Consider the following 13,220-nt stretch of genomic DNA (forward strand, 5'->3'; position numbering starts at 1 on the left):
ATAGACGAAATCTCTCATGCGTTCGAAGTCAGTGCCCCAAAAGTTGAGGACTTTTGTTGTTGTGTTTGATTTAGTGAAACCTTTCCTGAGGTTGAACCATACCATGTTGTGGTCGCTGGAGACTAGCGTATCACCCACTGAAACCTCCGAGACGCTTTCCCCGTTGGTGAGTACAAGGTCCAGTATCACCTGGTCCCTAGTGGGCTCCAATACCCTTTGTTTGAGTAGTGCTCCTTTTATGGCAGTTAATAGTCTTCTGCTGCCGCTGGTTGTCGTGGAAAGTGTGTTCCAATCTGCATATTGAAGTCCCCTAACAGTACTGTGTCCCCACACAAAGTGATGTTCTCTATGTCTTCAATTAATTCTATATCCTTGTCTTCTTGTTGCCTTGGAGGTCTGTATACCACGCCAAAATACAGGCATTTTTCGTTTCCTCTGGCTAGGTTCACCCAGAGGGATTCTCCAGTGTATTTGACATCTGTGATTCTGGTAGTTTTGATGTCTTCTTTAGTGTATAGCGCCACCCCTCCTCCTAACTTGCCCTCTCTGTCATGACGAAGTAAGTTATAACCCGGTATAACCATATCCCACTCATGAGAGTCCGTGAACCAAGTCTCAGATATCGCCACCACGTCTAGGTCGGCGTTCCTTATTTCCGTCTCCAATTCCAGAATTTTGGTGTGGAAGAGGAAGAGAGGGGAAATCTGGACATAGGAAGGTAACGGAAACAGGGGAAATTATGTGCATGGGGGCATAGGGACAGAGACATAAAGGGGAACTACATGAGGGGGAAATTATGTGCATGGGGGCATAAGGACAGAGACATAAAGGGGACATAGATGGGGATGGTATATGGACACAGGGGAGGCAATGCCAGATACAGATGGAGATATTAGAAATGGGGAAAATAGGAACACTGAAGTGAGATGGTTTGTGCAGATGGGATCAGATGTTTTGTGGGGACGGGGACCGAGCTTGCAGGCTCAGGCAGTTTGTACAAATTACATTGTAATGCACCACGAAGGTAAGAGGGAGGTGGTTGGACCACACGAGGGGTGCTGAAGGGCGGTAGAAAGGAACAGATGCTGAAGAGGTAGAAAGGAACAGATGCTGAAGGGGGTGGCGAGAGGGAAGGGTGGTGATTGTGGAAAGGAATGGAACAGACGCTGAAGGGTGGGTGAAGAAGAACAGATGCTGAAGGGAAATGTGGAAGAGAGAGTGAGGAGAAGACGCTGAAGGGAAATGTGGAAGAGAGAGTGAGGAGAAGACGCTGAAGGGAAATGGGGAAGAGAGAGTGGGGAGAAGACGCTGAAGGGAAATGGGGAAGAGAGAGTGGGGATAAGACGCTGAAGGGAAATGGGAAAAGAGAGTGGGAAGAAGATGCTGAAGGGAAATGGGGAAGAGAGAGTGGGGAGAAGACGCTGGAAGGAAAGAAGACAGATGCCTGTGGGAGGAGCTGAGGGAAAAAGATGGGTGTCAGACCAAATGGGGATGTGTGGAGGTAGAGATGGAAGGGAGAGGCACACTGACAGAGCAAATGGAAGATTCAGAGATAAGGCAGACAGTGGATGAAAAGAATTGAATGAGAAGATGAGGAAAGCAGAAACCAGACAACAAAGGTAGGAAAAAAATTTCTTTTTATTTCTTTTCTTTTTCTTTTCTTTAGGATAAACAAAGCCCTGCCAGTTGAACATCTCTTTCTCTAGTTCAGCAGCCGGAACTGATTTATAAGGAAGGAATAAGCTAAATATTGCATTACTGAGGCTTGTATGGATGATGCGGGGACAGTGGTTACGGGGCAGGGACAGTGGTTGTGAGGACGGGGATGGAGCGGGGACAGTGGTCGCGGGGACAGGGTGGTGACTGGGACGGTGGTCGCGGTGACGGGGACAATTTTTTTCCCAGTGTTATTCTCTAGTTAGGACCCAAAGTGGAGAACTGGATTAAAAACTGGTTGATGGACAGACGCAAGAGGGTGATGGTTAATGGAAGTTGCTCGGAGGAAGGAAAGGTGAGTAGTAGAGTTCCTCAGGGTTCGGTGCTGGGGCTGATCATGTTCCATATGTTTGTGAGTGACATTGCTGAAGGTTTAGAAGGAAAGGTTTGCCTTTTTGCTGATGATACAAAGATTTGTAACAGACACCGAGGAGGGAGTGGAAAACATGCATAAGGATCTACAAAAGTTAGAGGAATGGTCTAATATCTGGCAACTAAAATTCAATGCAAAGAAATGCAGAGTAATGCATTTGGGGATTAATAATCGGAAGGAGACGTATATGCTGGGAGGTGAGAGGCTGATATACACGGCTGGGGAGAGGGACCTTGGGTTGATAGTGTCCGAAGAACTAAAGGCGAAAAAACTGTGTGACAAGGCGGTGGCTGCTGCCAGAAGGATGCTGTCCTGTATAAAAAGAGGTGTAACCAGTGGAAGAATGAAGGTGTGGAGGTTGTTGCTGAGGCCCCACTTGGAGTATTGTATTCAGTTTTGGAGACCGTATCTGGCGAAGGATGTAAGAAGACTTGCAGTGGTTTAGAGGAGGGCGACGAAAATGATAGGAGGTTTGCGCCAAAACACATATGAGGAGAGACTGGAAGCCCTGAATTTATATACCCTAGAGGAAAGGAGGGACAGGGAAGATATGATTCAGACGTTTAAATACTTGAAGGGTATTAACGTAGAACAAAATCTTTTCCAGAGAAAGGAAAATGGTAAAACTAGAGGACATAATTTGAGGTTGAGGGGTAGTAGATTCAAGAGCAATGTTAGGAAATTCTACTTTATGGAGAGGGTAGTGGATGCCTGGAATGCTCCTGAGAGAGGTGGTGGAGAGGAGAACTGTGACGGAGTTCAAAGAAGCGTGGGATGAACACAGAGGATCTAGAATCAGAAAATAATAGTAAATATTGAAGAACTAAGGCCAGTACTGAGCTGACTTGCACGTTCTGTGTCTGTATATGGCCGTTTGGTGGAGGGTGGGCTGGGGAGGTCTTCAATGGCTGGGAGGGTGTAGATGGACTGGAGTGAGCTTTGATGGAGACTTCAGTAGTTGGAACCTTTAGATCCTTGCCCAGAAATAGCTAAGAAGAAGAAGGAAAAAAAAAAACCCAACAAATTTTTAGATTGAATCAGGTTGGGCAGACTAGGTGGACATTCAGGTCTTTATCTGCTGTCCTATGCTATGTTACTATGCTGCTATCATATGCACTTAATTTGCATGTTAAGTACCTAGCGCACTGTAGTAAAAGGACCTCTTAGTTTCCTCAGTAGATAATATTGGCTAGCCATCACTGTTTTGTAAGCTGAGTGGTTTTCTTCTACCTACAGTTCTGCCCTTGGGGTAGGGGGTAGGGGTTGCTGTTTCACAATCACATTGTCAATAGTGAGGTATAAGCAAGCTTTGTAGAACTCCGGGGAGCCTGCCTGTCCCTAGCCATTGAAAACATAATATTAAAGCATCTTCCAATTCTGGCAGCAATGCAGTTGGAGGACTTATGCTCATCTTAAAGGGAGGAGTTCTGCCCCTCTTTTTTATGAGATTATTTTTTAAGTAAAGGAATCAAATACTATAAAAATGGGATGGAGAACATTGGGTGGGTACACAGTGGCTGTTATGCCACATAATGGTTCCTGGAATTTGTGAATGGTTAAGATTTTAACTTTAGTTTTCCACTAAGTATCTCTTAGAATGTTGACTTGAGAGAAGAGCCAGTTACATCTGAGTAATTGTTTCATTTGAATGATACCATTTATGATGTATTTTTTTTTCTTTTATATTTTAGGGAAATAGTTGAACATATGGTCCAGCACTTTAAGACTCAAATCTTTGGAGATCGTAAACCAGTGTTTGATGGGAGGAAAAATCTTTATACAGCTATGCCACTTCCTATTGGCAGGGAAAAAGTAAGGAATTCTAAATTTTCATTTTCACTAGAGTCATGGAATGGTCATCTAGTACAAGTGGTTTTGAGGAAGCATTGACTTATAATCTAGGCCACTTAAGATTTTTATAAAAACTACTATGTCTTAATCACTGGGCATTTGGTCAGACTCTAAGCTTAATCAGTGTACATATAAATTTTAGATTAAAGCATGCAAATTTCTTTTACACATTTATTTTGAAAATTAATACTTTACTATTTTGAAAAATATGTTTTGTATCAGAGGTTATAAAGATCTATAATTGTCTAGTCCTAGTGGAAACACAAATGTTCATATAGCTGTCCCTGTGAGGCAGACTATATAGAGAATCAAAGAGGGTGGGATGGCTTTTTTTGGTATAATCTGTTAAATTTGAGTAATAAAGCAACAACCGTGATAATACAAATGATTATACATTAAAGATCAAAATTGTACTGAACTGAGGTCTGTTTCTTATAACCCCCAATTAAGACAGAAAACACATACCTGTACTTTGCAAACACCGGAGCCTCCTTCCTCTCCCCTAACTTTCCGGAAGGAAAACCAGAAGGTCTAGGGCATGTCTGCAGCTTGTTCAAGATTTGACTGCGCGCTGCAGGAGATAACATTTTTAAGAATAGCTTCCAGTTATTTAAAAATGTGCTACGTTTCCTATTGGTGTGATTTGCTATTATAGATTCCAATGTCATTATGGAACTCATTTCTCAAATACCCAAATGATGGAAGTGTGGGAAGCAACAAATGATTAAGGATGCATTTCTTCCCCTTGTATTCAGTAATAGTGACTTACCCTCCCCATTTATAAAACCGTAATGCAAATTCTATGAGCGTCAGCTTTGTTACTGCCGCAGCCAGCGATAAAAAACGTGCTATGGTTTTGTAAAGTGGGGGGGTAGTGAATGCCACATTTTTTATTTATGGTGTAATAGATTGCAGGAAATATCTTGATTTCTGCCAAAAAATTGAAGCAAAGGAATTATCCATTGCTTAACATTTGGTACAAAGTGATGTATTGGCACTATCTGCTTAAGTAATGCCTATTTTTGTGAAAAGTAAGACCAATGAATTGTTCTGATGTGGCTTTTCTGTAGTTCAGCACTATGGACTACCTTTGGGGATAAAAGCAATAACTTTTTTAAAAGTGGTGCATTTTAGAGGTCTGTCCAGAACTGCCTGGCAATTTTCTGGAGATTGGCGGGTTTCCAGCATTCTGCAGAAATAAGAGACTGATATTTTTTTTCAGATGGCTCACTAAGTAAAAACTAATTTTGGTTCCAAACTCCAAGGACTAGGACCATGAGGGTAAGGTAGCTGCATAAGAAGTTTCCTAGTATCTTGAAGTAATTTTTCAACATTAAGGTGATATAATTTAGAAGTGTCCATGGTCATCTGTATCCTTAGGTAGCAAAAATAATTGCTTACTAAGCGAATCTGGCCTTGCTAAAACCTCTGATTTTGCCTTATTAAACTTAAACCCTGAGAGATCTCCTTATTTTCTGAAGCTTTCCAGTTGCATAAGAACATAAGAAGTGCCTCTGCTGGGACAGACCAGAGGTCCATCATGCCCAGCAGTCTGCTCACGCAGCAGCCCATCAGATTCAGGACCTGTATGGTAATCCTCTATCTATACCCTTCTATCCCCTTTTCCTTCAGGAAATCATCCAATCCCTTCTTGAACCCCAATACCGTACTCTGTCCTATCACACCCTCTGAAAGCGCATTCCAGGTGTCCACCACCCTTTGGGTGAAGAAGAACTTCCTAGCATTGGTTCTGAATCTGTCCCCTTTTAATTTTTCCGAATGCCCTCTCGTTCTTGTAGTTTTCGAAAGTTTGAAGAATCTGTCCCTCTCCACTTTCTCTATGCCCTTCATGATCTTGTAAGTCTCTTTCATGTCCCCTCTAAGCCTCTGCTTTTCCAGGGAAAAGAGTCCCAGTTTCTCCAATCTTTCAGCATATAAAAGGTTTTCCATACTTTTTATCAATCGTGTCGCTCTTTTCTGAAACCTCTCGAGTAACGCCATATCCTTTTTAAGGTACGGTGACCAATATTGGACGCAGTATTCCAGATGCGGGCGCACCATCTCCCGATACAACGGCAGGATAACTTCTTTCGTTCTGGCTGTAATACCTTTCTTGATAATGCATAGCATTCTATTCGCCTTCGGCTTCATTGTCTTGCACCGGAAGAGAATATTTAGGTTCAGATAAATGGGCCTTTGGGTCATGGTATAACATTGAAACAGATTTAGGAAGAAAGAACCTAAACCATAGTAGTGCAAAACATTGAAAAGGAATCCCCAGTGAATTCTGTTGAATGGTTTTTTAGCATTGAAACTTATAAGCAAGGAGAAAATCGCATCCTGTTTAACTTTAACTTTCTTTTTTAAGCAGTGATAGCTTATAGTGATCTGACTGTAGTCAAGAGAGGAGTCCTTCCCTTCTCAGTAGGTGACCTTTTAATATAATTCATTGAAGGGCTACAAATTTAAGGTAGAAACTAACATAAAACTTTATTTCTATCCTGCAATAAACTCTCTCAGTTCTATGCAGATAATAAAATACAAGAAAAACTACATAGAGAGTGAAATACAATTCAATAATCTATAATAAATAACTTTTGATTATGTTCTCTCAAGGTTTCCATAGCTGACATTGTAACAGGTTTCAAGGTCTCACTGTGTCTTATCAGGTAGCAACTAGTGCTGCCCGATTCAGGAAAAAAATATTTTGATTTGATTTTCCTGCCATTTGGGTGTTTTTGGGTTGTTTTTTTTCCCAAACATCCTGGTGGGTTTATTTTATAGCATCTTCAGCCACCCCATCCCCTTTGCCCTCTCCTAACCACACTGGTGCTGTGACGTAAACAAAATAAACAAACAAAAAAGACTTTTCCTCTCTGTTAAATCCTAGCTCACGTTTGCGGTCTAACACCAGCTCTGGCAGGATACACATTTCAAATGTGACAAATTGTAATCACAAAACAGAAAATAAAATTATTTTTTCTACCTTTTGTTGGCTGGTCATTATTCAAATCAGATAACTCGCTTACCAGGGTCTCCTGCCCATTTGTTGTTTTCTTCTTTCTCCGTGCTAACCATCCATCTTCCATCTCTGTCCTCCCCTTCTGTTTCCCTTCCCTGGAGGTCTGGCATCTTTCCTATTTTTCGTCTCTATCCCTGCAGCTGCAGCGATGGACCTCACCATCCTCAGATCCACCATCTCTCCTTTTCTCAACTACCCTTTCATCCAGCATCTTTCCCTCCTTTCCCACCACCCCAGGGTCCACCAGCTCTTCTTTTCTTTTCCCAACTACCCTCCTATCCAGTATCTCTAGCCCCTCACACCATCCCTTGTGTACAACTTCTCTCCTTTTCTGTTCCTTCCCTCCCTAAATCCCATTGTCCACCATCTCTCTCCCTCTCCTCTGTTTTTAGACCCATTATTTCTTCCCTCCCCCCCCCTGTCCGGCATACGCATGTCTCTTTGAACCCCCTCCCTCCATGTATTTCTACACCAGGGTCCTCTCCCCCCAAAGGCCTGCATGTTCCCCTCTTCTTTGTAGCGCCATCTGGCTTCCCCCCTGGCCTACAGTCTCTTGCACTACAAAATTGCTTGCCTGTATTTGGAAAGCTGCTGTATTCTGCACACTGCAAAACTCCAGAGGGGCTGGTTTGAAACCACGAGCATAAGGTGTGGACTGCGAAAACTCATTTTATGGTCACTCCATCATTGTCTAGAAGTGAGGTGATCCCAAATACAATAAATACCTTGGTCAAAACTTGAAGGGAAAACAAGCAGTAGCCTTCCTTAACGTTTCGCAAAACCAGAAAAGGAAGCCAGGAAAGATCAATCTCATGCAATCCGCAAGAGCAACTAAAGAAAGCACAACTTGCTTTTTGAACGATCCTACAACTTTGATTAAATCACTCTGGCTCTTGCAACCCACCTTTGTTTCCCAGCTGCTGGGGAATAAGGTTTGAATGGACTCTGCAACACACACATATACACACACATTCTCTGTCCCTCTTAAGAAAAAACTTACCCCCCTCCCCATTAGGTGTCTTCCACAACCTCTCTCCACAGAGCAATACTGTCGAGCGTTCTGATTCCTTCTGAGGATGAGCTGTTGGTTCAGCGAAGGGAGGGAGGGGAAGTTTACATGTTGCTTTGTAGCCTTTTCTCCACCTTACCCCACCCCTTTGAACCTACAGTTTGGCTCGATCTGATCTGAAACTACTCGCACAGAATCTGTGCGAGTAGTTTTAGATCAGATCGAGCCAAATTGTAGGTTTGAAAGGGGGTGAGTGGAAAAAAGGGCTACAAAGCAACGTGTAAACTTCCCCTCCCTTCGCTGAGCCACCAACTCATCTTCAGAAGGAAGCTCAGTTTTTTGTTGTGGAGAAGCAGCTGTCACGAGACAAATGGCTTCATTTCAAAGTGAAACTGGCGAGGGAGCAAGCAGGGAGGCAGGGCTTGGAAAGAGTGCACCAGACGCCGGGACTGGGATGAAGCGGTAAAGGTGTGGCATTCCCATGAGCGTTTGCGGTCCATGGCTGATGGAGGAGGAGGGTACTACATTACTTTCTCCTTGCGCTCCATGAGAGGTCACTGCTGTCTTTCGGGTTTGCCAAAAGTGCTGCCCTTTATTGACGTTTAGAAGCTGTGTATTAAAACTAAACCTGAAGGCACAGGGAGGAAGGTTGGGTCCCGAATCGGCGAGGTTGATTTTTAAAAAATACAAATCTATTTCAAATCGGTTCACCCAAAATGAATTGTAAATCGATTCGAATTGGGCAGCACTAGTAGCAACCGATGTTTCAGCCACCATGCTGTGAGGTCTGCAGTTTGTCTTTGTAAATAATTACCGTATTTTCACGCAAATAACGCGCACCCGTATAAAACGCGCACACGGGTATAGTGCGCAGAAATCACGATGATATGTACAAAAACTTTGGTATACCGCGCTCACGGGTATACCGCGCATGCTGCCCGACGCTCTTTTCGCCCGCCCTGACTTTCCGACTCTCCGTTCACCCCCCCTGACTTCCGTGCACTGTCCCCCCTTGAAGGTCTGTCCCCATCCTGAAAGCCTGATGCCCCCCCCCCGACGTCCGATACATCCCTCCCCCCCGAAGGACCGCCGACTCCCCAACAATATCGGGCCAGGAGGGAGCCCAAATCCTCCTGGTCACGGCGACCCTCTAACCCCACCCCGCACTACATTACGGGCAGGAGGGATCCCAGGCCCTCCTGCCCTCGACGCAAACCCCCCTCCCCCCAACGACTGCCCCCCCCCAAGAACCTCCGACCGCCCCCCCAGCCGACCCGCGACCCCCCCTGGCGACCCCCACGACCCCCCCACCCCCCTTCCCCGTACCTTTGGTAGTTGGGCCAGAAGGGAGCCCAAACCCTCCTGGCCACGGCGACCCCCTAACCCCACCCCGCACTACATTACGGGCAGGAGGGATCCCAGGCCCTCCTGCCCTCGACGCAAACCCCCCTCCCCCCCAACGACCGCCCCCCCCAAGAACCTCCGACCGCTCCCCCAGCCGACCCGCGACCCCCCTGGCGACCCCCACGACCCCCCCACCCCCCTTCCCCGTACCTTTGGTAGTTGGCCGGACAGACGGGAGCCAAACCCGCCTGTCCGGCAGGCAGCCAACGAAGGAATGAGGCCGGATTGGCCCATCCATCCTAAAGCTCCGCCTACTGGTGGGGCCTAAGGCGCGTGGGCCAATCAGAATAGGCCCTGGAGCCTTAGGTCCCACCTGGGGGCGCGGCCTGAGGCACATGGTCGGGTTGGGCCCATGTGCCTCAGGCCGCGCCCCCAGGTGGGACCTAAGGCTCCAGGGCCTATTCTGATTGGCCCACGCGCCTTAGGCCCCACCAGTAGGCGGAGCTTTAGGATGGATGGGCCAATCCGGCCTCATTCCTTCGTTGGCTGCCTGCCGGACAGGCGGGTTTGGCTCCCGTCTGTCCGGCCAACTACCAAAGGTACGGGGAAGGGGGGTGGGGGGGTCGTGGGGGTCGCCAGGGGGATCGCGGGTCGGCTGGGGGGCGGTCGGAGGTTCTTGGGGGGGGGCGGTCGTTGGGGGGGAGGGGGGTTTGCGTCGAGGGCAGGAGGGCCTGGGATCCCTCCTGCCCGTAATGTAGTGCGGGGTGGGGTTAGGGGGTCGCCGTGGCCAGGAGGGTTTGGGCTCCCTTCTGGCCCGATATTGTCGGGAAGTCGGCGGTCTTTCGGGGTGGGGGTGCAAATGGTCCTGCCGGGGGGGGGGGGATGTATCGGACGTCGGGGAGTCGGCCGGGCAAGAGGGCTTGGGCTCCCTCTTGCTCCGATCGTGGATGCGGGTGCGGGTGGGAGCGCGTGCGAGCGGTCGTTCGGGGTGGGGGTGCGAGTGGTCCTGCTGGGGGGGGGGGATGTATCGGACGTCGGGGAGTCGGCCGGGCAAGAGGGCTTGGGCTCCCTCTTGCTCTGATCGTGGATGCGGGTGCGGGTGGGAGCGCGTGCGAGCGGTCGTTCGGGGTGGGGGTGCGAGTGGTCCTGCCGGGGGGGGGGGGGGATGTATCGGACGTCGGGGAGTCGGCCGGGCAAGAGGGCTTGGGCTCCCTCTTGCTCCGATCGTGGATGCGGGTGCGGGTGGGAGCGCGTGCGAGCGGTCGTTCGGGGTGGGGGTGCGAGCGGTCCTGCTGGGGGGGGTGAATCGGGCGTCGGGCGGGGTGGGAACTATGTTTTAAAACTTTTGTATACCGCGCTCACGCATATAACGCGCGAGGGGTATGCGCGGTAGGTAAAAACGCGTATAACGCGCGCGTTATATGCGTGAAAATACGGTACATTACATTAGTTTCTTTTATTCCGCCAATATCCAGAATATTACAGGGAAGTTATTGGTTGGAACATTTATAGTCTGGTGATGGAATTAGGTTATTGGTTGTGTCAGGAGTTTGTCTTGACATATTTCTTGAATAACCTGGTTTTTATTTCTCTCCTGAAGGTATTGTAGTTTGGTGCTGAGATTAGTAAATTGGAGATGTGGCTGCCTAGTTTTGCTGCTTGCGTGGCGAGTAGTCCGTCGTGTCTGGATTGTAGGAATCCTTGGAACCATGTGTGTATCCTGCCTGTGATTCCTATTGTCTCCAATATTTGTGGTAGTATGTTGTGATCAACCAGATCAAATGCTGCAGTCTAGTTGTATGAGTAGCATTTTTTTTTTGCTTTTGCTTAAGTGTTGTCGGGCTGTATCCAGGAGAGAGCCTAGTAGTGTCTCTGTGCTGTAGTTGGTCCTGAAGCCTGATTGGGAGGGGTGGAGTATGTTGTGGAGTTAAAGTAGTCTGTGAGAAGTTTTGACACTAGGCCTTTCATAAACTTGATGTATAAAGGTATTGAGGCTATGGGTCTGTAATTGGAGGGTAGATCAGTTGCTCCCTTTGGGTCTTCAAGATAGGGGTGATGATGGTTGATTTCACTGAAATCCTTTGTGAAAAGGCCTTCAATGAGTATGGACTGTACCCACTGCGGAATTTCAGGCTTGAGGTTCTTAACAGGAATGGAGGGGAGGGCAGTAGTTGAGGTTACATGCTGCCTAGCTGTATTTATTGTATAGTTTATTGTTATGTTGGACCATTATATTGTTGAGAAGTCAGACCAGGTTCTATTCGCTGCTCATGATTCTTTCTCTGGGGGGGGGGGGGGGGGGGAGGAGAGTAACCTCATCCAGTTAGGTTGGGGTTCCAGTGAAGGTCTCCCTAGCTATTGCAATTTTGTTTAAGAACATAAGAATTGCCACTGCTGAGTCAGACCAGTGGTCCATCATGCCCAGCAGTTCGCTCACGCAGCGGCCCTCTGGTCTAAGACCAGCACCCTAACTGAGACTAGCCCTACCAGCGCACATTCTTGTTCAACAGAAACTTGTCTAACTTTCTTGTTCAACAGAAACTTGTCTAACTTTGTCTTGAATGCTTGGAGGGTGTTTTCCCCTATAACAGCCTCTGGAAGGGCGTTCCAGCTTTCTACCACTCTCTGGGTGAAGAAGAACTTCCTTACGTTTGTACGGAATATATCCCCTTTCAACTTTAGAGAGTGCCCTCTTGTTCTCCCTACCTTGGAGAGGGTGAACAACCTGTCCTTATCTATTAAGTCTATCCCCTTCAATACTTTGAATGTTTCGATCATGTCCCCTCTCAATCTCCTCTGTTCGAGAGAGAAGAGGCCCAGTTTCTCTAATCTTTCGCTGTACAGCACCTCCTCCAGCCCCTTAACCGTCTTAGTCACTCTTCTCTGGACCCTTTCGAGTAGTACCGTGTCCTTCTTCAGGTACGGCGACCAGTGCTGGACGCAGTACTCCAGGTGAGGGCGTACGATGGCCCGGTACAGCGGCATGATAACCTTCTCTGATCTGTTCATGATCCCCTTCTTTATCATTCCTAGCATTCTGTTTGCCCTTTTTGCTGCCACCGCACATTGTGTGGACGGCTTCATCGACTTGTCGTTCAGAACTCCCAAGTCTCTTTCCTGGGAGGTCTCTCCAAGGACCGCCCCGGACATCCTGTATTCGTGCATGAGATTTTTGTTACCGACATGCATCACTTTACACTTATCCACGTTGAACCTCATCTGCCATGTCGATGCCCATTCCTCGAGCTTGATTATGTCACGTTGCAGATCTTCGCAATCCCCCTGCGTCTTTACTACTCTGAATAACTTCGTATCATCTGCAAATTTAATCACCTCGCTCGTCGTACCTATGTCCAGATCATTTATAAAGATGTTAAAGAGCACGGGTCCAAGCACCGAGCCCTGCGGCACCCCACTGGTGACGCTCTTCCAGTCTGAGTATTGTCCATTTACCCCCACTCTCTGTTTCCTATGCTCCAGCCAGTTTTTAATCCACGTGAGTATTTCACCCTCAATTCCATGGCTTGCAATTTTCCGAAGTAGTTGTTCATGCGGAACCTTGTCGAACGCCTTCTGAAAATCCAGATATACAATGTCGACTGGATCGCCCTTGTCTATCTGTCTGTTTACTCCCTCAAAGAAGTGCAGCAAGTTCGTCAAACACGATCTGCCTTTGCTAAAACCGTGCTGACTGGTCCTCATCAGCCCGTTTCCGTCAAGGTGATCAATGATGCTGTCCTTTATCAGTGACTCTACCATCTTTCCCGGTACAGAGGTCAGACTCACCGGTCTGTAGTTCCCCGGATCTCCCCTCGAACCTTTCTTGAAGATAGGTGTAACATTTGCTACCTTCCAGTCTTCTGGAATCTTTCCCGATTTGATCGACAGATTGGCTATTAGTTGAA

At 47.2% G+C, this 13,220-nt stretch overlaps 1 protein-coding gene across 5 annotated transcripts in view; it reads left to right on the plus strand.

The window, feature by feature from the left end:
- AGO2 (argonaute RISC catalytic component 2) overlaps positions 1 to 13,220 on the plus strand; it is a 312,251-nt gene that overhangs the window by 60,855 nt on the left and 238,176 nt on the right. For all 5 annotated transcript variants that reach the window (XM_033934274.1, XM_033934272.1, XM_033934270.1 and 2 more), the window contains one exon: positions 3,781 to 3,901. In XM_033934274.1, the coding sequence (XP_033790165.1) occupies positions 3,781 to 3,901 (121 nt within the window). The remainder of the gene's footprint in view (positions 1 to 3,780; positions 3,902 to 13,220) is intronic.

Source organism: Geotrypetes seraphini, chromosome 2, assembly GCF_902459505.1.
Source record: "Geotrypetes seraphini chromosome 2, aGeoSer1.1, whole genome shotgun sequence".
Classification (NCBI taxonomy): domain Eukaryota; kingdom Metazoa; phylum Chordata; class Amphibia; order Gymnophiona; family Dermophiidae; genus Geotrypetes; species Geotrypetes seraphini.